At 37.2% G+C, this 21,945-nt stretch overlaps 2 protein-coding genes across 2 annotated transcripts; both read left to right on the top strand.

Moving 5' to 3' along the window:
- The first annotated feature begins 786 nt into the window (after nt 1-786).
- On the top strand, nt 787-4,537 carry LOC137818635 (vesicle-associated protein 1-2-like). Its single transcript, XM_068622169.1, has 8 exons — nt 787-1,000; nt 1,144-1,214; nt 1,339-1,420; nt 1,863-1,978; nt 2,078-2,242; nt 2,326-2,376; nt 2,953-3,030; nt 4,183-4,537. The coding sequence occupies exons 1-8, from the start codon at nt 949-951 to the stop codon at nt 4,294-4,296; spliced, it is 729 nt and encodes a 242-aa protein (XP_068478270.1). The 5' UTR covers nt 787-948; the 3' UTR covers nt 4,297-4,537.
- Nucleotides 4,538-13,501: 8,964 nt separating this feature from the next.
- On the top strand, nt 13,502-15,022 carry LOC137817521 (uncharacterized). Its single transcript, XM_068620808.1, has one exon. It carries the CDS (start codon nt 13,502-13,504, stop codon nt 15,020-15,022), a length of 1,521 nt encoding a protein of 506 aa, XP_068476909.1.
- The last annotated feature ends 6,923 nt before the right edge of the window (nt 15,023-21,945 follow it).

The following is a 21,945-nucleotide window of genomic DNA, read 5'->3' as shown; positions in this document are numbered from 1 at the left end:
AATTATTCCAGATTTTAGAAAATAAAATTTATATATCAATTTGAAGAGCAAATACCAAACCACTTAAGAATATAATTAACTTATAATTATATATTTTATTTGCTTTGACAGAATTACATCATTCGATTAAAAATACATTACACGCTATTACATCACATTAAGCATTAACAAAGACTTCTAAAAAAAAAAAAAAGAAACGAATTTTTTCTTTTAAACTAAAATTAAAACTTGTTATAAATTAAAAATAAAATTTTATAAATTAAAAAATTGTTATAAAAATTTTTTTTTTCCTAAAATTATGATAACCTCTTTTTATCAAATACCATTACAATTTTGTATTATTTTAATAATTTTTCTTTTTTTAATAATAGAATCAATTTAGTCTTTAAGGACATCTTCAACATAGAAAAGTTTATAAATTTAAGAGTCAATTAATTAATTCTCTTTATTTATTTATTCTTTTAATCCTCAATAGACTTTTTCACAATCTTAAATAAAACTATAAGTCACAAGAATAAAATAAAAAGATTTTTCTATTTTCAAAGTAACTTAAATAAAAAGTTATTAAAATATTAAAACATTTTCAGGGTCACAATTTAAAGACCTAAATTTTAAAATTCTCTACATGCAATCACATAACATAAAATTTAAAATATTAAGTCTTAAAAAAACTTAGATAATAAAAATAAATAATATTTTTATTTGAAGGTAAAAAAAAAGTTGTTTTCGTCATAAATGTGGGACCAGTTAATATAGTCATGATGTTGAAGGGGAAAATGACGAAAGTACCCTTACATTCGATGCTTTGTATGTAAACTATTTCCGAAGATCACAGACACAAAGTGTCGCAAGTTTTTTGCTTTGCAAGTTGGACTCTCTCTACCTACAACAACCGTTTTCACTCGCCGGAAACTGCCATTGTTCTCTCTCTCCGCCGATCCCTCCGCCATGAGTTCCATCGAGCTCCTCCACATACAGCCCCAGGAGCTTCAATTTGCCTGTGAGCCTGTTCAGATTCAATAAAGATTTTTACTTTTCTCTGCAAATTAAAACTTTTTGCTTTTTCTTTGGTTTCTGCCTCTGGGTCTTTCTTAATATGTATTTTTTTTTTTAATTTTCTGGGTTTTGGGTTTGTCAAAATAGTTGAATTGAGGAAGCAGATCTCATGCTCTTTGCAGTTGTCTAACAAGACAGACAACTATGTGGCTTTCAAGGTTCCAGTTTTACTCAGTGTTTCTTTTCTGACTTACTTCTGATGTTTAATTTTTTTAAGGGTACAGTTTATTTTTTTTGTGGTGTGGAGAGTTTTGATTTGGAGTAAAATTCATGGTTGTGCAGGTTAAGACAACAAATCCTAAGAAATACTGTGTTAGACCTAACACTGGAGTTGTGATGCCTAGGTCCACATGTGATATCACAGGTTTCTTTTTCTCACTCTTTCTTTCTTCCCTTGCTCCTTTTCATTCTCCCTCTTCCACACAAAAGCACAATTGCATGCTAAGAGAAACTTCTTTTACTTGATTTGGTGTGGCACTTGGTTATATACGTTTAACTGTTTATAATTTGTAATTTTGTTGGTTAAGTTTTGCTGTAGCCTATATATTTATTGATTTTTGTTTGCTTTTTCTTTTCATTGTTCTGTGCCATATTTATTTTGAATAAATAATATTTGCACTGACAATGCAAACCAATCACTAATCCCATGGTATGTTTGTTTGACTTTCATTATAACTTTCTTGAAAGTCATATGAATGATGATTTGAACTGGTCAATAGTATAAAAATCTTACAGTGTTGAATCTATACTGTTTAGTTACTAATCTTTCTATGTATTGATTCTTAGTGTTTTATTTATGTTTTTAGTAACAATGCAATCGCAAAAGGAGGCGCCCCTAGACATGCAATGCAAGGATAAGTTTCTCCTTCAGAGTGTAGTTGCAAGCCCTGGTGCAACCACAAAAGATATCACTCCAGAAATGGTATCCATTTAACAAATTACACACTTTTTCTTGATAGAATAACTACATGTGTGTGACATGGTGCTTAATTTGATGGTTTTCTTGTGCTGATTTATCTAGTTCAATAAAGAATCTGGTCATGATGTTGAAGAGTGCAAGTTGAGAGTTGTTTATGTTGCTCCTCCTCAACCACCATCCCCTGTTCGAGAAGGATCTGATGAAGATTCTTCACCTCGTGCATCTGTATCTGAAAATGGGCATTCAAATGCTTTGGAATTTACTGCAGTAAGTAACCAGTGGGTTTGTATACATTTTCAAACCATTTTTCATCTTTTTAGTTAACTAATTGTTGTGCCCATGCACTGTAGGCTTCAAAAGCTTTCAATGAGCGGGGTGAGCATCAGGACACTTCTTTTGAGGTAACATACAATTACAATTTCTCATTTACTCTCATTAGATTTCTTCTTCAATTAAAAAGAAAAGTGGTTAACATTGTAATTTCTATCATTCTATGGGGGTACATATTGGAAAAGCTAATGCTTTTGTTGGCTGTTACCCCAACCCAAACATGTCTGCAATAACATCTCCTTTTGACCCCAGACCAGAAGGACCAATTTGCATGCTGTTGTAGAAATATGTTTCAAATATCATGATAACTCTAATTTAGATTTTAGATATTGGAACTACCTTTCAAATGTTTTTGAAATGCATAAACCTATTATTTATATCACTGGTTTGACCTTTTAAACAGTGATCTTTCTTTGATAGCCTTGTGGTGCTGGAATTTTCTTTGGGTTTCTATTTAGGCATGTTATTATGCTCGTGATGATAAACTGTTTGAAGTGGATTGATTCAAGTCATTTATTTGCATTGATAACTATATTATTATTGAAGAAGTTATCTTAACTGCCTCAAAGAAGAGCTTTGGATAACTTTTTTAGAGATATATGAATAAAAGAAAAATTGTTCTTATTTTGAATTTGTTTTTGTTTCAGGCAAGAACTCATATTTCAAAGCTAACTGAGGAGAGGAATTCTATTATTGAGCAAAACAAAAGACTTCAGCAAGAACTGGTATGGAATTCATTCGGAAAAAGAAAAACTTTTCAAGCCTGTTTATACATGTATTATGTTGAATGTTTCTACTTCCTTTAGATGATGATCTTGATGGTATCCTATGATGGCATACCCTTTCAATGCTTCTAATTGGTTTCTCGTGCTATGTTACTCAATTTTTAGGATGAACTAAATTCAATATCAATCTCATTATGTCTGAATTTACAATTTGGGAAAGATTAGTTAATGTCATGTGTTCATGAATCCAAGTGTATCAGAATATCTCAAAATCCTTGTCTGATTTTGATTGATTAATGATCGGAGAAAATGGAAGCAGGGGAACCAAAAGGAACATGTTTCATATCCTGATTCTAAACTAATTTTGCTTTCATAAAAATAAATGGTAACCTCTGAATCTCATCAAACATATACTACTGTGTGATTCTTAAAAGCTTCTGCTTAAGTTTCATGTCAGGCTTAGTTCTATGGTCCATTTTTTTCTAAACTGGTTATATCAGTATGGTTGTTGGATAGTTTAAAAATCACCCTGAAAAACTAATGAACATCCTGAAATAATCTGCCTCCTAAATCAATTTTCTTACATTTTGCTCATAGTTTTCTATGCCTAGCTATTTTAGTTCCTACCATAGAAAAAGAAAGGAGAGTTATTTAGATGACTTGTTGCTGTATTCCTATTGTTGACTCTTCCAATTGAAATCATAGCAAGAAGGAGGAACTTGTTCAATGCATAATATGTTTTGAATCTTTTGATTGCTAAGTAAGAAGCCATGATACCTGTTTGGTCCTATATGTCTGGGTTCTATCTTCTTCTCAACACTTTAGAGTTCAGATTCGTTATCACTTCTCATACTAGATACCTGTTTGCCAAGCACATGGAATCAACTTTTTCTACTGTGCCACATGCTTCAATGTAACGTTTTTCTGCTGTGCCAAACGCATACATAGTTCCTCTCAACTTCAAAACAAACTCATCCTAGAGGAGTTTTCCAAGAGTATGAGTACTAGTGGTGCAGTCAAATTGTAGTCATCACTTGCAATGATGGTTAAATGTTTGATGAAGCCAATAATTACATTACATCATAGTACAATTATCTACATTTTATACAATCATGAAAAAATAATGAACTGGCTTGGAATCTTCCATGACAGGAGCCTTTGAGGCGCCAAGCCCGCAGAAGCCGCCGCGACGGCATACCATTCATGTACGTAGTTCTTGTTGGCATCATTGGCATCATTCTGGGTTTCCTACTGAAGAGGACGTGACCTGAGTGATTGGCAGCAGTGAGATCAATTGTAGAAAGCAACAAGAAATATGTGAAATGTGGAAAAACCAAACCAAAAGTAGTTGTCTTATTGTCGTGTATTGCTCCTACAAATTTGGAATGTGTGGTCAAAAAGTAGGTACTTGTTATGAGCCATAGCAATCATAGACAGTGGACAAAGTTGTATCATGGGAACTGTATTGGTATCTGATATGCTTCATGTGATTAATTCTTTAGCACAACCTTTTCCTGCGTCCCCTTAGTTGTCTCAATGCTAAGTCGTGGCACCATCTTAGTGTTCTTCAATATTTTGAACATAAAAAGTCTTCGTGGTAACACAATCATTCTTTTCAAGCTTCTTGAAAATTAAAAGTTTATTTGGTATTTTTATTATTTATCACATTAGATTATATCGTAAGAGTAAATGTGATACTTTTAATCCAGTAAAATCTTTTATTTTAATATAACAAAAATACTTTTCTAGTTTCAAATTCTTATACATTAAGATTTTCTCTTTTTATGTTCATTTTAAATACAAGATATACCTTGAAGCTTTAATGAGATTGTTTTGCTTCTCCAAAAAAATTATAAAAATAACTTTTTGCCGAAATGTTCTTCAAATGAATTTTTGTAAATGAAAGAAGTGTTATGTGCCATTCTCTCTTTTAAATTATATATAATTTTAGTTACTCAAGCTCTTGTTATTCAATTATGATCTTCTACTTCTAAACTGTAGTAAAATGTAGGACATGAGACACATATCTATATATTATATAATTATAAATTATATAAATTGACAATAAAAATTTATGTGTACAAGTATGTTCCAGATTATTTTTTGTAGCAGAAAAATGTTTTTCATGACTAGTTCAAAATGATTTGTTTTTTATTCTTATTCTTATAATAAAAATTTTTACAATAAGTTTGAGTTTTTACAAAATTAATGTATTTTTTCTTTTTAAAATTGTGTTAGAATTATACTATAATTGTCATAAATTCAACAAATACTTTTTGAACTGAATACTTTACGGATATGTGTCTTACAAGTATCATACGAGTGTCGGTGTTCGATACGAATATCCGACACTAACACACCATTTAAGAGGAGTGTCTGAGCCTCGTACCATCCTTAAATTCTCATTTCTTACCCAAATTTTGCATTATATTAAATTTTCTATCACACAAAACTCACCAATCAAGAATTCAAAAAAGAATTGTCCAAATAAAATATTTTAAAATTTCTCTTCAAATCTGAATCTTGCATCATATAAAATTCTTAAAAAAAATACACTACATTTCTCTTTTAAAACAATTTCCATAGCTCAAATCCTCACACATGTTCAAATATTTGAATAAAAAATAATTTAAGAAGTTTAGATAGAAGAAAATCACCCAGTAACAAACTCACTTAATTTTAAAAAGAGAAATACTTGATTGATTTTTTTTTTTAAAATTTTAAAAAGTTTATTATTATATATAGTGATGTGATTCCAATAGCATAGAAGAGAAAGATTCTTGATCTTCTTAGGAATCAACTTGAGTTGGACAATAGTTAGTCACTTTTCTTAGAATTGGATCAATGTTCTAAGTCAAGAACTCACCAAAACTAGCACCAAATCCAAAACTTATATGGAAGTTCCAATTTGATCAAATTGAACCGAAAAGAATGGAACAAAAGATAAGCAAACTGAAAATAGAAGTGCTGGAAATTAAACACACCGAACCAAATCAAACAAAGGAAGAACAGCTTGCTGGAAAATGTAAATAGCCGAACCAAACAAAGGCAAGAACAATCATACTAGACATGAAAAAGAAGAAGACACAAAGCTAGAGAAAAGAACACTTATGGAGATGGAAGAGATGGTGATTGATCACGCCACTTGGAGTATGGCTGCTCCAAGATTAGTGTGCTGCCGCCACTTGAGGACACCATGGATCCATCAAGATAAGACTAGAGAAGAAGGCTCAAAAACTCTCCAATGCTCACTCAAAATTTGAGTATAGTTTCTTTACTCTAAATTCCAATCTGCATTTTACAAAGGGAGCACCTCTATTTATAGCTTAAGGTGCTGAAATGCAAGCTACACAAATTCAAAAACTCCCTCCTAAAAAGCTTCTAGAACCGGCGCCAAAGACAATGCAGGAGGAAGGTGTGACCTCTTCCTTCACTTTGGCACCTCCTATTCTACTCCTACACCTATCTACTAACGCACCCCCCCTCCTAAAGCTCCTAACTAAAGCCTAAAAGATGCTATAACAATAGAGGTTTCTAATGTTTCCCTCTAAGCACCTTCAACCAAAGAAATTACAAAAAGAGAAAATAATTGTCCCCTAGCTCCTAAAGCTTTGAACATGCTTCTTGTAAGCCTTTGAGGTGGGCTTTGACCTCCATGAGCGTCCTCCATTTGTGCCTCTACCTCTTATTGATCTTGTTGATTGGCCTCCATGTCCACTTGAGCTTGATCTCCATCATATAGTCTAAACTAAAGACATCAAAATAACATATAAGTGTTTTTTATATAAACTTTGACATTTTTTCTTGGAGACAAGAAAGATAAAGGTCTCCAAAGAAAAACTAGATATCAAGAAACATGGTAATGTCCTCCCAATACAATCTTCTATAAATATTTTTTTATCTATTATCATCTTTCATTTTAAAATAAGTGTTGAAAAGTGTAATTAGATTCTAAAATATTATTTCAAAATAAAAAAAGTGAATAAAATATTTATAAAATAGACAAAGTCACACCTATCAAAGCAAAAGAAAAGAGAGATTGTGGTTAATTATTCAAATAAAAAACACATAATGAGTTCCAATCCAAAATTTTACGATAATGACTTCATGACTCTTCTTTATATTTTATTTTTATTCAATATAAAACTCAAATTTATTTGAATTCCTTACCAAAATCAATCAAAGAGCTGATACAATGTACAAGTGATGTTTGAATAACTTTGTAGTGTAAATTTAAAAAATTCGATATTTTTAAACATAATTTTGTAGCATTTTTTCTAAGAATAAGTTGAGGGAGATTTAAAATTTTAATAAAGCCATTTATTTGAACTCAAGATACGTAAGACGAGACACATCCAACCTAATTTTTTAATATAATATATTAATATTAACATTATAAATAGTTAAAAGTATAGAATACAAGAAATATTTATCTATATAAAGGTATATTTAATGATATAGTTAGTGTATACACACACCTATATATATATATAACATCATATTTAATAAAATTTTAACTATTGAATATTTTTTACTAATAATGATAAATATTAAAAATTATACTTTTTTTAAAAGAGTGCATGATAAATCCAAATTAAAATGGCTCATAGCCTAAGTTTGTTTTAAAGAATCTTGAAATGCAAAGTCATACAAATCAACCTTGGAAAAAATCGTATTAATGGATTGGATAAGCTCATACACTCATTATTTTCAACTTTTGATTTTGTTAATAATTCAGCTACAATGTTCATACAAATATTTTCCAATATTTCTCATTTATTAAATATTTTAGTGATTGTAGTTCAAAGAAGGAATATTAAGAGTTAGACACATGGTTAGCAAAAGATCACTTTCGGATTAAACTATGAAAACTGAGTTTTCAAAAGTAACACAAATCTTATCTATATTGAATTGAGTTTCCTAGTAAAATTTTATATAATGCAAAATTAAACATGTCACAACAAAATTTACTTTTCAGATTTAATTTGGAAACTCCATGAAAAAGCAAACATATCCCAAGTCTCCCACACCCTAAACACAGCCCAGGGGACCTACATGATAAGCCAAAATGGATGTCAAGTCCATTTTACACACTACCAAGAGATTCCTTCCACTATATGCTTCCAATTGTTAGCTATACTTTTGCACGTTTCAAAGTCCTTCCACCTACGTCTACATCAGCCATGGCATCATCCCTCAATTTAAAATCTAGATCACTATCTTTTTTAGGGTGTAGATCCTTTTTCCAATAAATAATAATTTATCATTGCATATATCACTTGTCTTGGTAAAGATCTTACATGTTAATTTAATATATGTGGATATATACGTCATATTGATGTAAGATTGAGTTATATTTAAAGTTATACTAATAATGCAAGTTGTGCTTTTCATTTCTTACTAACACCATAGTAATGCAAGTTGTGCCTTTCCATTTCTTACTAACCCAATCAATTAGGAACAAATTCTTGTTTCATTACTTAACTAATGATGTACCCAAAATAGTATGAGTGAGTTTAAGTAGAAGAGTTTTTTTAAAACTTTTGATAACATAGTTTCAATAGAAACTCCAAAAGAACCTTTGAAAACTATATAGACAAACCTTGGAAATTTTATAAGATATTTGCAATTCTCATAATAAATGTATCAATGCCTATAATGAAAATGTTGAAATCTATCTATAATACAAATGGAGATTACTCTCAGGGAAAATTTTGACACATGGCAACCCCACAAAATTTGTTCAAAAAGATAAATAAAAAATTCAAGCATTCAAAAGCTTTCCCAAAACATCTTTCAACAATGCATTCTCGAAGTGACACGTGATACTCTCTATTCTCATTTAAAGTGACACATGGCACATCCTGATGTGAGTTGATTGGGAGAGGACCTATTATATGACACTTTCATGAATTGGGATCAAGATTCTACAAGCAATTTAAGAACACAAATCAAGAAACCCATTTCAAGAACACAAATCAAGAAACCCATGGGAAACCCATTTCAAGAACATGAACCGAATGGAACATCAACAAGTAATTCCAACCGATTAAAACAAGAACCAATGACAAACTATTGAGTATAAACATTCAATAGCAACATTTGACCAATTGAAAATCAAGAAAAAGAAACAAAACATGTTTTAGAGTTTTTGTTATAGAATGGGTATGGAAGAAGAAGATGAAGAATTGAAGAAACTTATGTGGTTGAAGACAATGGGAGTGATCACGTCACTTGGATGGGGGAAGGCTCCAAGATGAGTGAGAGTGCCGCCACTTGAGGATTCCCAAGACCCAGAAGATGAGACAAAGAGAAGGGAGAGCAAGTCTCACAAAGAAACCACTCAAATTCTAGAGAGTAACCTCACTTTCAATTTCAATATTCAACTTTCAACTTTCAACTTTACAAAAAGAACCAAGCTCCTCTTTATAGTGTAGAGGCCGACCGGTCATATGAAAAGGCATAAGAGGTCCTATAGACAGACCAAGTTGGAAAAGATTGTTTGGGAATGATGATATTTTTTGGAAAAAGTCCTCTTAAATGGTGAAAACCATTAGAAGGTATGAAAAAAAAATCATCCCTAACATTCTTTAACCAAGATGGTGGTGAAGTAGGAACCTTTGGTAATGAAAAAGATAAGGAAGGAAAACACCTTGGAGGTGAAAGGATAAGACCCATGTCAACTTGGCCTTCTTTGTCTCTTTCATTTTCACTTTTGGTTTTTATTTTAGGTTGGTCTTGTTTAACCACGTGTAACATTGTGGTTTGTTTAGTTGGACAATAGGCAGCTATGTGCCCAAAACTTAAACATTTAAAACATTTGGTGCGTAAAGTTTTGGTGGGTGACTTAGGGGTAGAAGGATTTTGGATAGAAACTTTTGGTTTAGAAGTGGGTTGGTTTGAAAAATTGGAAGGAGAAGTTTTTGTAGAAATGTTGTTTGCATCCTTCCTAGAAGATTTGTAGAAACCATCATCATGAGTATTTTTGAAAGTTGTTTTCAAAAGGTGTGATTCCACCTTGATGGCTAGATGAACCACTTTCTTTAAAGAAGAGTACTCATGTAATTTTACAAAATCTTTAATTTCTCTTCTTAAACCACTTACAAACCATTTCATCTTTGACTCTTCATTAGCATCCATATTCATTTTAGTCAAAGTTGTTTCAAAATCTTTAAAGTATTCATCTACCGTCCTTTGTCCTTGAGGAAGCCTTTGAAACTTCAACAACTTGGAAGAATAAAAATAAATCTTTTTCAAAGTATCCTCCTAAAGAATCATCTTTCAAAACTAGAGATTCTAAGCCTTCAACTTCTAATCCTAAATCACCAACCAAATCGTCTGGTAAGAAATGTTTTAAATGCTTAGGATATGGTCACATAGCTTCTAATTGCTCTTCTAAACGAAATATGTTTATACTTGTTGGGGTCGTAGTTTGTGAGCATGATTTCGAAACCTCTAGACATTCCTCACCTTCTAGATCCCAAAGTGAGCATGAGAGCGAAAGTCCACTTGAAGGTGACTTGCTAGTTGTGAGACGTATGTTTGGTCAAGTTTTAAAACCCTTTGATGAAAGTCAAAGAGAAAATATTTTTCATACAAGATGTCTCATTAATAACAAGTTATGTTCTTTAATAGTGGATGGGGGTAGTTGTGCCAATGTGGCTAGTACAAGAGTGGTAGATAAGCTTGGATTGTCTACTATCTCTCATACAAAGCCCTACAAATTACAATGGTTAAGTGAGGTAGGTGAGATCATTGTTAACAAACAAGTCCTCATTACATTTTCTATTGGTAAATATAAAGATGAGGTCTTGTGTGATGTTGTCCCAATGGAAGCTACACATGTTCTTTTGGGTAGGCCATGACAATTTGATAGAAAAGTTTTCCATGATGGCTTTACCAACAAACTTTCTTTTGACTTCCATGGGCACAAGGTCATATTAAAGTCTCTCTCTCCAAAGGAAGTCCATGAGGACCAAATTACAATGAAGCAAAATAGAGAGTGATCCGGTCGGTCATCGGTAGTCGGTGACGTCCGCAAAGGATAGCCACGTGGACCGTTCTTAGTGGAACACGTGGGCCAGGGAAGCAGATGAGTCATTGAGAAAGTCACCCAGGGGGGTGATCGGTGATCAGGGGACGGCGTTCAGAGAGGATGCGCGATCAGCGCCTAGATAAGCGCCTGGAAGCCGAGGGCGTGGCACTATGGTGCACCGATCGGTCATCCGGTGTGAGCGATGGTCATCGGGTTTTCGTGTTGCACGCAGTTAAGCTGGAAACGAAGGACGTTTCCCAGCGAGAGTGTTGCATACGAGCCTTGTGTGGCAGAGTATCAGAGAAAGGAGAAGTTATGTGCTTTGTAGTGCCGTGCACGAGAGTGGCCTAAGAGAGCTAGTAAGCCAGTCGGTGATCGGTGTTCTCTCAACCCATAACGTGCATGGTGCAAAGCAGAGGTGATCGTTCACACAGTAGGTGATGCCTGGTGCGTGCGCTTAGCCAAGCCACACTTGGTACTCACACTGAGGTTGCACGAGACACCTAGTGGAAGAAATGCGCTAAGTTACTTCACGCACGGGTAACTTAGGCGCGCAACAGAGTATATAAAGGCATTCCACGCTCATACAAAGGGAGGTAAGATTCATTCTTGCAAGTTACTAGTTTACACACACGCAGAGTGCACACGAGTCTCGCAAAGATTCTTAGTTCTTTGGTGGTTTTGTAAGACTGATTTGAGCGTCGGAGTGCAATCGGCCGCTAGAGGCACCGTTTGGTGTGTTTCGCAGGTTTGCTTGGAGTTCTTGTGGAGTGCTTGGAGTTCTTGCACTTGTCGCGGTTAAGGAGGTGGAAGATAGAGTTTGACGTGGCGAATCCTTTGACGTTCGAATCTCCTGCAAGATCATTTGGCGCCCACCGTGGGGCCCGTGTGAATTTGTGATCCCATCCACACTTTGCTGTTAGATTTCGTTTGTTCTTGAGATTCTTTGCTGAGAAAATGAGAAAGACAAGGCAAGCTTCACCCGCGCCATCAGCTGAAGAAGGAGCTGTGACGATGGCGCAGGTCTTGGAAATGATGCGAACGCTGCAAGACAATGTGGCAGCGTCAAGAGCGGAACAAGAAAGGATGCAAGCGGATTTGTCTGCATCACAGAGCAGAAACGAGGAGTTGGACAGAATGAATTAAGAGTTGCGCAAGGCGCTGCAAGCGCAGAAGGAACGCGCAGCGGAAGAAAGGGTGGTGCCGCCGCCGTCTCCCCCCAGGACTTTCCCCATGCCTTTCTCATAAGAGATTATGAGCGCGGTGGTGCCACCAAACTTGGTGGGGGTGAAAGCCTTTTTTACCGGGGTGGAGGACCCAGAGACGCATCTAACAGCGTTTCACACCCAGATGATGCTCTATGGGGGCTCGGATGCGGTGTATTGCAAGCTGTTCATGAGCACCCTGAGCGGGATTGCTTTGGAGTGGTTCGTAAGTGATGTGATTCCAATAGCCACATAGAACAAGATTCTTGACACTTTGAGGAATCACCTTGAGCTGGAAAATATAGAGGCACTTTCTTAGAAGTTGGATCATGGTTCTAAAATCAAGAACTCACCAATAACAAGTACCAAATCCCAAACTCATTTGGATGAACCAAATATTGTCAAATTGAATCAACAAAGGAGAATGAAAAGAAGAGACCGAACAGAATTGAATTAAAAACAAAAGTACCGAACAGAATTAAGAAGCAAACAGAAAATAGGTGCTGGAAAATTAAAGGAACCGAAACAAAAACAACTCAAAACTCAAGGCTACATGAACAAATTGAAGAAGAAGAAAGGAAGGAGAAGAGAATGCTCATGAAGATGGAGGAATGGTTGGATGATCACGCCACTAGAAGAATGGATGCTCCTAGATGAGTGTGCAAGCCGCCACTTGAGGAAACCATGGTCCTTCAAGATAAGACTAGAGTAGAAGCTCAAAAGCTCTCCAAATGCTCACTCCAATTTTGAGTATAGTTTCTTTAGATAAAATCAAATCTGAATTTTACAAGGAAGGCACCTCTATTTATAGCCTAAGGTGCTGAAAAATGAAAGCTAAACAATTCAAAATTCCCTCCAAAAACCATCTAGAACCGGCGCTAATTGCCAAGCAAGGAAGGTGTGATCCCTTCCTTTACTTTGGCACCCCCTATTCTACTCCTACACCTATCTACTAATACACCCCCCTAAAGCTCCTATTTAAAAACCTAAAAGATGCTATAACAAAAAGAGGTTTCTAAGGTTTCCCTCTAAGCACCTTCAACTAAAGACACTACAAAAAGAGAAAATAAATGTCCTCTAGCTCCCAAGGCTTTGAACATGCTTCTTGTAATCCTTTGAGGTGGACTTTGACCTCCATGGGCGTCCTCCATTTGTGCCTCCACCTCTTCTTGAGCTTGATGAGTGGCCTCCATGTTCTCTTGGGCTTGATCTCCATCAGTAAGCCTACCAGATGGCATCATCACCTCGTTTCAGCAGTTCTCTAAGTTGTTCATGGAGCAGGGCACCCCCAGTGGTGTCGTATGACTTGTTCGACGTGCCACAAAACCAAGGTGAGTCCCTCAGGGATTACCTTAGTCGTTTTGGAGCCCAGGTGGTGAGGCTGTCCAGCAAAGATGAAGATATGCTGGTGCATGCGTTCAAGAAAGGGGTTCTGCCGGGCCCTTTCAGTGAATCTTTGATAAAAAATCATCCCAGTACCTTTGCGGAGATTAGGCGTCCTGCTGTGGCGCACATCGTAGCAGAGACAGAGGTTTATGAGAAGAGGGGAAGCGCGGCACCGACCAAGTCGCGCGGAGGACCGAGCAGGTCTCAGCAGCCGATGAGGGTGCATGAGGCCAAGGAAGGAAAGAAGGCTCAGGGGAAGCCTCACCCTTACGAGCCTAGGAAGGACCAGGGCAGGGGGCGCGCGAGGGAGAGTAACGTGCCCCCCAGGTTTGACTTCGTGGTGGAGTTGGCGGAGCTGATCGCCATTCCAGCCATAGCGGCGCGGTTGCGAGCACCAGAGAAGACTGACAAGGTGCTCGGAAGGAAGAAGAATGTGTGGTGTGAGTTTCACCAGGCTTATGGCCACTCACTCCACTCTTACTTGGCGTTGGGACACCAACTCGCGGAGTTGGTAAAAAGTGGCTTTTTGAGTGATTACTTGCGGGAGGCGCAAGGTGATCGGGCGTCGGGGCCACCAGCAAAAGATCCACAACACGAGGTACCTGTGCACGGAGAGGTGCACACGATCGCGGGGGGCTTCTCTGGAGGGGGGTGTACAACCTCCCAGAGGAAGAGGTACGCTCGTTCGGTGATGACTGTCGACTTGGTGGAAGAAGATCATACCCCCGACGCTGACATTACATTCACGAAGACGGATCTCCGGGACGTTGTGCCTCACGACAACGATCCTATAGTCATCTCCTTTGTCACGGCAGGGAGAAAGGTGCACAGGGTCCTCGTGGACCAGGGAAGCTCGGCGGACGTGATGTTCTGGCCGACATTCAACAAGCTGCAGCTGTCCCTTGATCATCTAAGGCCGTACGCAGGGTGCTTGTATGGCTTCGCAGGGGACCAAGTGAATGCCCCATCTGCCTACAACATACTGTTGGGAAGGCCGACGCTCAACAGGTTGGGAGCTGTACCGTCGACGAGGCACATGAAGTTGAAGTTGCTGTCGATGGAAGGGGTGGTGATCACCATTAAGTCAGACCAGAAGGAGGCTAGGCGCTGCTATGAGAACAGCCTCAAGCAACAAAGGAGTGTGTGCCATGTTACCTCGACGCCGCCGCCGGGTGTAGACGAGAGGCGATCGGAGGTCGCAGGGCTGGTAAGAGGCACACAAGGTGATGTGGAGATGGAGGAAGCGGTGCTGGGGGGCTCAGGGGTGGCCCAAGTAGAAGCTGAGAAAGAGAGCATGATCATGCCCCGCGAGTCAGGGATCGCAAGGGCGGTGATCGCCAGTGAAAAGAGGCCCCCACCCTGCTGAAGGGTGGGTGGAGACGGAGATCCAGGGGAAGAAGTTCAAACTGGGAGGGCCGCTCAGCGAGGACACGCGACGACAGATCGCCGGGGTGATTGAGAGGCATCTGGACGCGTTTGCGTGGTCAGCCTCGGACATGCCAGGTATCGACCCAGACTTTCTCTGCCATCGTCTTGCAATGGACCCTCAGGTCCGACCGGTGCGACAAAGAAGGAGAAAGTTTAATGAGGAGAGGAGGCAGGTGATCCACGAAGAGACCCGCAAACTCTTGGCTGCGGGGCACATCAGAGAGATCCAGTACCCAGAGTGGCTGGAAAATGTGGTACTGGTGAAGAAGTCGAACGACAAGTGGAGGATGTGCGTGGATTTCACCGATCTGAACAAGGCATGCCCCAAGGACTCCTATCCCCTACCCAGCATAGATGCCTTGGTGGATAGTGCGTCGGGGTGCAAGCTTATGAGTTTTTTGGATGCATTCTCAGGCTACAACCAGATCAGGATGCATCCGATGGACGAGTGCAAGACCGCGTTCATGACTGAGCGGTCTTGTTACTGCTATAAGGTAATGCCTTCCAGGCTGAAGAATGCGGGAGCCACCTATCAGAGGCTGATGGATAGAGTGCTCTCGCCGATGCTGGGAAGGAATGTGCAAGCTTACGTGGATGACATGGTGGGAACTTCACGAGAGAAGGAACAACATGTCACTGATCTGGAGGAATTGTTTGCGACAATCGCCAAATACAGGTTGAAGCTCAACCCAGAGAAGTGTATTTTCGACGTAGAAGCGGGGAAGTTCTTAGGCTTCCTATTGACAGAGCAGGGAATTGAGGCAAACCCCGAGAAGTGGGCGGCGATCATGGCAATGAAGAGCCCAGCATCGGTGAAGGAGGTGCAGCAGCTCACCGGTCGGTTGGCGGCATTGTCGCTGTCATGTCCGCCGGGGGAGAGAAGGGTCACCCTTACTTCCAGTGTCTCAAACGGAACAACAGGTTCGTTTGGACTAAGGAATGCGAGGAGGCTTTCGTCAAGCTGAAGGATTATCTGGCAAGCCCACCAGTTTGGAAAACCGCCTTTAGGACCAAATTTGGTTTGTTTGAGTGGTTAGTTATGCCATTTGGTTTGACTAATGCACCAAGTACATTCATGCGACTCATGCATCATGTCTTAAGACCATTCATTAACAAGTTTGTTGTAGTTTATTTTGATGACATTCTCATTTATAGCTTGTCTTTGGATGATCATGAGATGCATGTTAGAAAAGTTTTGGAAACCCTTAGGAAGGAACATTTGTATGCTAACTTTGCTAAATGAATGTTTGCGCTTGCTCATATAGAATTTCTTGGGTTTGTTGTAAGTTGTAAAGGGGTGCATGTTGATCAAACAAAGGTTGTAGCAATTCAACATTGGCCAACACCCAACAATGTGAATGAAGTACAAACCTTTCATGGCCTTGCTTCTTTTTATAGAAGTTTTGTGAAAGACTTTAGTACAACTGCCGCACCTCTCAATGCCATAGTAAAAAAGGATGTGGTTTTTAAGTGGGGAGCAGAGCAACAAAAAGCTTTTGAGACTTTGAAAGAAAAATTCACTAAAGCTCCCATCTTAGCCCTTCCTAATTTTGCTTAGACATTTGAGATAGAATGTGATGCCTCTAATTTAGGCATTGGGGCTGCTCTCCTTCAAGAGGGCCACCCCATAGCTTATTTTAGTGAGAAATTGAAAGGAAGTCATCTCAACTATTTCACTTATGATAAAGAATTATATGCACTTGTTAGAACTTTGCACAATTGGCAACATTATCTTTTTCCTAAAGAATTTGTGATACATAGTGATCATGAATCTCTTAAGTATTTTAAAGGCCAAAACAAGGTTAATAAGAGGCATGCTAAGTGGGTGGAATTCATTGAGCAATTTCCTTATGTGATCAAACATAAGCAAGGTAAAATTAATGTTGTTGCGGATGCGCTTTCAAGAAGATATACCTTGTTAAACCTTTTGGATGTTCAATTTCTTGGTTTTGATCACATAAAGGAACTTTATCATGATGACTTTTATTTTTCTCTCATCTATCAAGAGTGTGCTAAAGATGGACACAAAGATTTTTTCTTACAAGATGGATTTCTTTTTAAAGGTAAATGCCTATGTGTTCCACAAGGTTCTATTAGACAATCTCTTGTTAGGGAGGCACATGAGGGTGGATTAATGAGACATTTTGGGGTAGCAAAAACTTTAGATACATTGCATGAGCATTTCTTTTGGCCTCACATGTGAAAATCTGTACATAGCTTTTGTGATAAATGTATAGCATGTAGAAAAACTAAGTCTATAGTGCAACCCCATGGCTTGTATACCCCTCTTCCCATTCCAACTATGCCTTGGGTAGATATTTCAATGGATTTTATCTTAGGTCTTCCCAAGACATCAAAAGGAATGGATTCTATCTTTGTGGCTGTGAATCGATTTTCTAAAATGGCTCATTTTATACCATGCCACAAGGTAGATGATGCTTGTTATATTGCAAATCTCTTCTTTAAGGAAGTTTTTAGATTACATGGGATTCCTAGAAGCATTGTTTCTGATAGAGATTCTGATGGAAGAGGCCCAAGCACCACTACAACTGAAATCCTACCACCATGTCATATTGGGCCAATCACTAGGGCCATGGCTAGAAAGCTTGAAGAGGATTGGAACACTGCTACTGATGGCAGATAGACCTATCTCTACATGCTCAAAGATGCCAAAGTTCCTAGCGTAGAATAGCTTTTAATTTCGTGTTAAAAGTAGCATAAATTATTTCTTTTGTAATTTTGTTGAACATGCAAATTGGTACCTAAAATGCTAACCTAAGTTTAATTAGAGTTCCCTAAACTCATAATTAAACTTAGGACCGACTCACATTAGTCCAAGGAGGAGCGTAAGTTCTAGATCTACTTGCACATGCTAGATTCTATAACTTACTTCCCATGTGCAGAAATTTTAGGCGTCAACTCACTCTTGCATAGCATTTGAATTTCCCTATCATTTTCACCTTGTGTAAACTGGCCTCCTAAGCTATTTAAGGAGTGCCTTGGCTCTTAGTTTTGCAAGATTAATATACTTAGTGAATTGCTGCCAAATTGTGCCAATTTCACTTCTTGCCCAAAAACCTCTTAGGTTAGGCTATTGATCTTCACAAATCCCTTTTTTCCAAGTAGAGTTGGCCTCACCACTCTCAATCCCTACCTCTCATGCACCTTCAAGGTAACCATCACTCTTACGAGGACCTTGCTTCGTCTTCAATCCATGATGCTTCCGCCATTCACCAACAATTTTTACAAACAATGAAGGCATTTCTCCATCATTTGGTATCTAGAGCCATGGTCTTCAAGAGATAAGTGCCTTATTTCATTTTTAATTTTTGTGTTCATTCAAATCCGTGTTGTTTTTCATGAATCCTTGATTGTCTTGCTGTTTTTGAGTTTAATTTTGTGTTAGATGCTGTTTTGGTTTAATCCAATCGGTGCACTCATGTTCAATTTGTTCTTGAGCTTCTATTTTGCAAATTTTGTGTAGGATCCATATAGATTGGTGTTGATGTTCTGTTTTTTGGTTTATTTGAGTGTTTTTTGCAATTTTAATCGGTTCATATTGTGTTGTTTTGAGTCATTTTGATTTTTGAATCCAATTGTGTTTTGTCTAATCATGTTTCTCCTAAAATTATCATCAGATTCATGTAGTGCTGTTTTTTTTGATAAGTTTGGTTTCTTGATTTGATTTGAGTACAATTTTAATCCGAGTTTGTTTGATCCTTTGGTGTATTTTTCTTTTTAGATTTGAGTTCATATTTGTGTGTTAGATCCATAAAAATTCATATACATCAATTCCATTGTGTTCTTGAAGTTTTTTCAAACTGTTTTTAATTCCAGAATTAGGATCACTTTGTTTTCAATTCTGTGCTAGCTGATTTTACTTATCAAATTAAAATCCGTTGAAGAAAAATTATGAAACTCTGGATTTACACAGATTGATGTGTTAGAAAAACAAGAAAAAAAAGAATAAAATTAAAAGACAAAATAGAAAAAAATGATAAATCAAACAAAAAAAGTGTACCTCCTGGCGCCAAAGAGACGGTAATTTGACAATATATTTGAAAAATTTATCACAATTATTTGGTGCATTATTTTGGTGTGATTCCAGCGCCAAAAGTTTGCTAAGATCTTGCATTGTTTGTGGTTCAAATTTCAGATTCAAATTTCAAATAGCCAGCGCAGCATAAATTTTCTAATCACGTTTTTTGTGCCTAAAATTTCCAGTAGTACTGTTTTGGTTTTTTTAATCAATTCTAGTGCCATTCTTTAGGTTCAATTTGTGTGCCATCTTTTTTTGAGTGCCTATTTGATTGCTTGTCAAATTTATTCAACATTCCTTCTAGTTGTGTCATATAAATTATTCCATTTGTTGTTGTTCCCTTCAAAATTTGAATTGTTCTTTGCTTTAATTTGTTGACCTCTAATTGTTGGTGAAAGAATTTCAAATTGGTGCTTGTTAAGTTGGAATTAACCATTGTGGTGAGTCCATCCCTACTTAGTAGGTACTGTTTGAAGATTTTAATTGACTAACCATAAGAGGTTAAGGCAAGGAGCTGCAACAAATAGAAATACAAACACATACACATTGTAGAGCACATCAAGGAAGATCAACGCAAGCCAAAGAGTGCATAGTTTAGGAAATCTGAATTTTATTTTGTGTAATTCAATTTCTTTTGTATTTCCTTTGAGTTGTAATTACATTCAACTTGGATTAATTAGTGGAATAATTACGTATTAGACGGTGAGTGTGTCTTCAATGACTCTAAGTGTCTAGAAGCCTCACTTTAGGACTCGTCTAGTTTAAAGTTTTTTAATTAGTAATCTTTAATTTGTGCTTAGTTAATTGTTTTGCTTTAATTACTTTTTTTGTGTTGTTAATTGCTTTGCATTGTTTTCTTTGCATAAAAATTGTGTTTTTATTCCTACCTGTGATTTACGTCGTTTACTTAGAAAGAGGTTTGTGACAAGTTTTGAGGGATAGGTTTTGGCAAGGAAAGACTTGGTACTTAAGATGTCCTAGTGACCCACCTCTCTTTCCTGGAAAGCTACCTTCACTACTATCCATATCTTTTTTGGGGTAAAGTACTTATAACACAAGTCTTTAACCATGTCTTCTCCATCTCACAATTCTAATGAAAGTGAAGGAACAATTCTTAAAAATATTTTGGAAAAAATTGCCCAAGATGTTCAAGCACTTTTATTTAGACAATTGCATCATGAGGCCCAACTTAAAGAAAGGGATGCTCAATTTGCTTTAATGCAAGATGATTTGAAAATGGTTAAATATGAATACACAAAATCCAAAAAAAGTTCGCATACATCTAGCTCTAGGGGCAATGAATCATATGGGAATAAAGTCCTAGGACCAATGAATATTATCAATCACCCCCTAGGAGAGTTAGAAAAGAAAAGAAAGAAAGCCCTAGAGAGGTTAGGGTAGATCTACCTCATTTCCATGGCAAAGAGAATGTAGAAACCTATCTAGATTGGGAGATGAAAGTAGAACAATTGTTTGCTTGTCACAACGTGAGTGAAGAAAACAAAGTACCCTTAGCCACTCTAAGTTTTCAAGGCAATGCTATGTATTGGTGGACGACCCTTGAGAGAGAGAGGCATCTTCATAAGGATCCTCCCATAGAATATTGGAATGATCTTAGGGGAGCCTTAAGACGCCGCCATATTTCCTCCTACTATAATAGGGAGTTAATGGACAAGCTCCAAAGACTCCAACAAAAGACCATGAGTGTAAAGGAATATAGGCAAAAAATGGAACTATATATGATGAGAGCCTCCATTAGGGAATCTGAATCCAATACCATAGCAAGATTTCTAAGTGGGCTTAATCTTGAGATTAGAGATAGAGTTGAACTCTTACCCTACCAAGACTTAAATGATTTGGTTCAACTATGTATCAAGGTTGAACAACAAAATTTAAGGAAGACTTCTAGTCGTAAGGAAGGTTCATACCCTAACTCCTATCCAAGAAGAGACTTTAAAAGGGAGGAGAGTACACCTAAAGAAAAACCAAAAGAAACTCCCAAAAGTGTAGGTAAAGATATGCTTACTCCACCCATTCGCACTAGGGATGTCAAATGTTTTAAGTGTTTTGGCAGAGGTCATGTACAAACTCAATGCCCAAATCAAAGAACTTTGTTTTTAAGGGGGGTAGATGAGTATAGTAGTTGTGATGATGCACCTAGTGGGAAAGAAGAGGAGGAGAATAATGAGAGAGTATATCCTTATGAGGGGGAATTAATGATGATTAGAAGGACCCTCAACAACCAAATTAGCGTGAATCTAGAAACACAAAGAGAGAACATCTTTCATACAAGATGCAAAGTTTTTGAAAACATATGTTCTCTCATTGTGGATAGTGGTTCTTGCTGCAATTGCTATAACGCTAGGATGGTTGAAAAGCTACATCTACAAGTAGTCCCTCATCCGAAACCTTACAAACTTCAATGGATCAATGAAGACGGGGAACTAACTGTAGACTAGCAAGTGAAAGTCGAGTTTTCTGTGGGTAACTACAAAGATAACGTTTTATGTGATGTAGTACCCATGGAAGCTTGTCACATCTTATTGGGTAGACCTTGGCAATTTGACAAGAAAACCATGCACAATGGTCTAACCAACGAGATTACCTTCACCCATAATGAAAAGAAGTTTATAGTCAATCCTTTACCACATTCACTAGTGGTAAGAGATCAAGTACAATTGAAACAAAAGAGGGATGAAGAGAAAAAAAAAAATCAAAATAGAAAAAGAGAGAGCCCTTAGGGAGTAAAAGGCGTGGGAGAAGAGTGTTCCTTCCCACAAGGTCATTCAATAAGACAACACTTATAAAATACCTTTGAAAAT

This window comes from Phaseolus vulgaris, chromosome 10 (assembly GCF_000499845.2).
Source record: "Phaseolus vulgaris cultivar G19833 chromosome 10, P. vulgaris v2.0, whole genome shotgun sequence".
NCBI lineage: Eukaryota > Viridiplantae > Streptophyta > Magnoliopsida > Fabales > Fabaceae > Phaseolus > Phaseolus vulgaris.
This window is presented reverse-complemented; position numbering and strand designations above follow the sequence as displayed.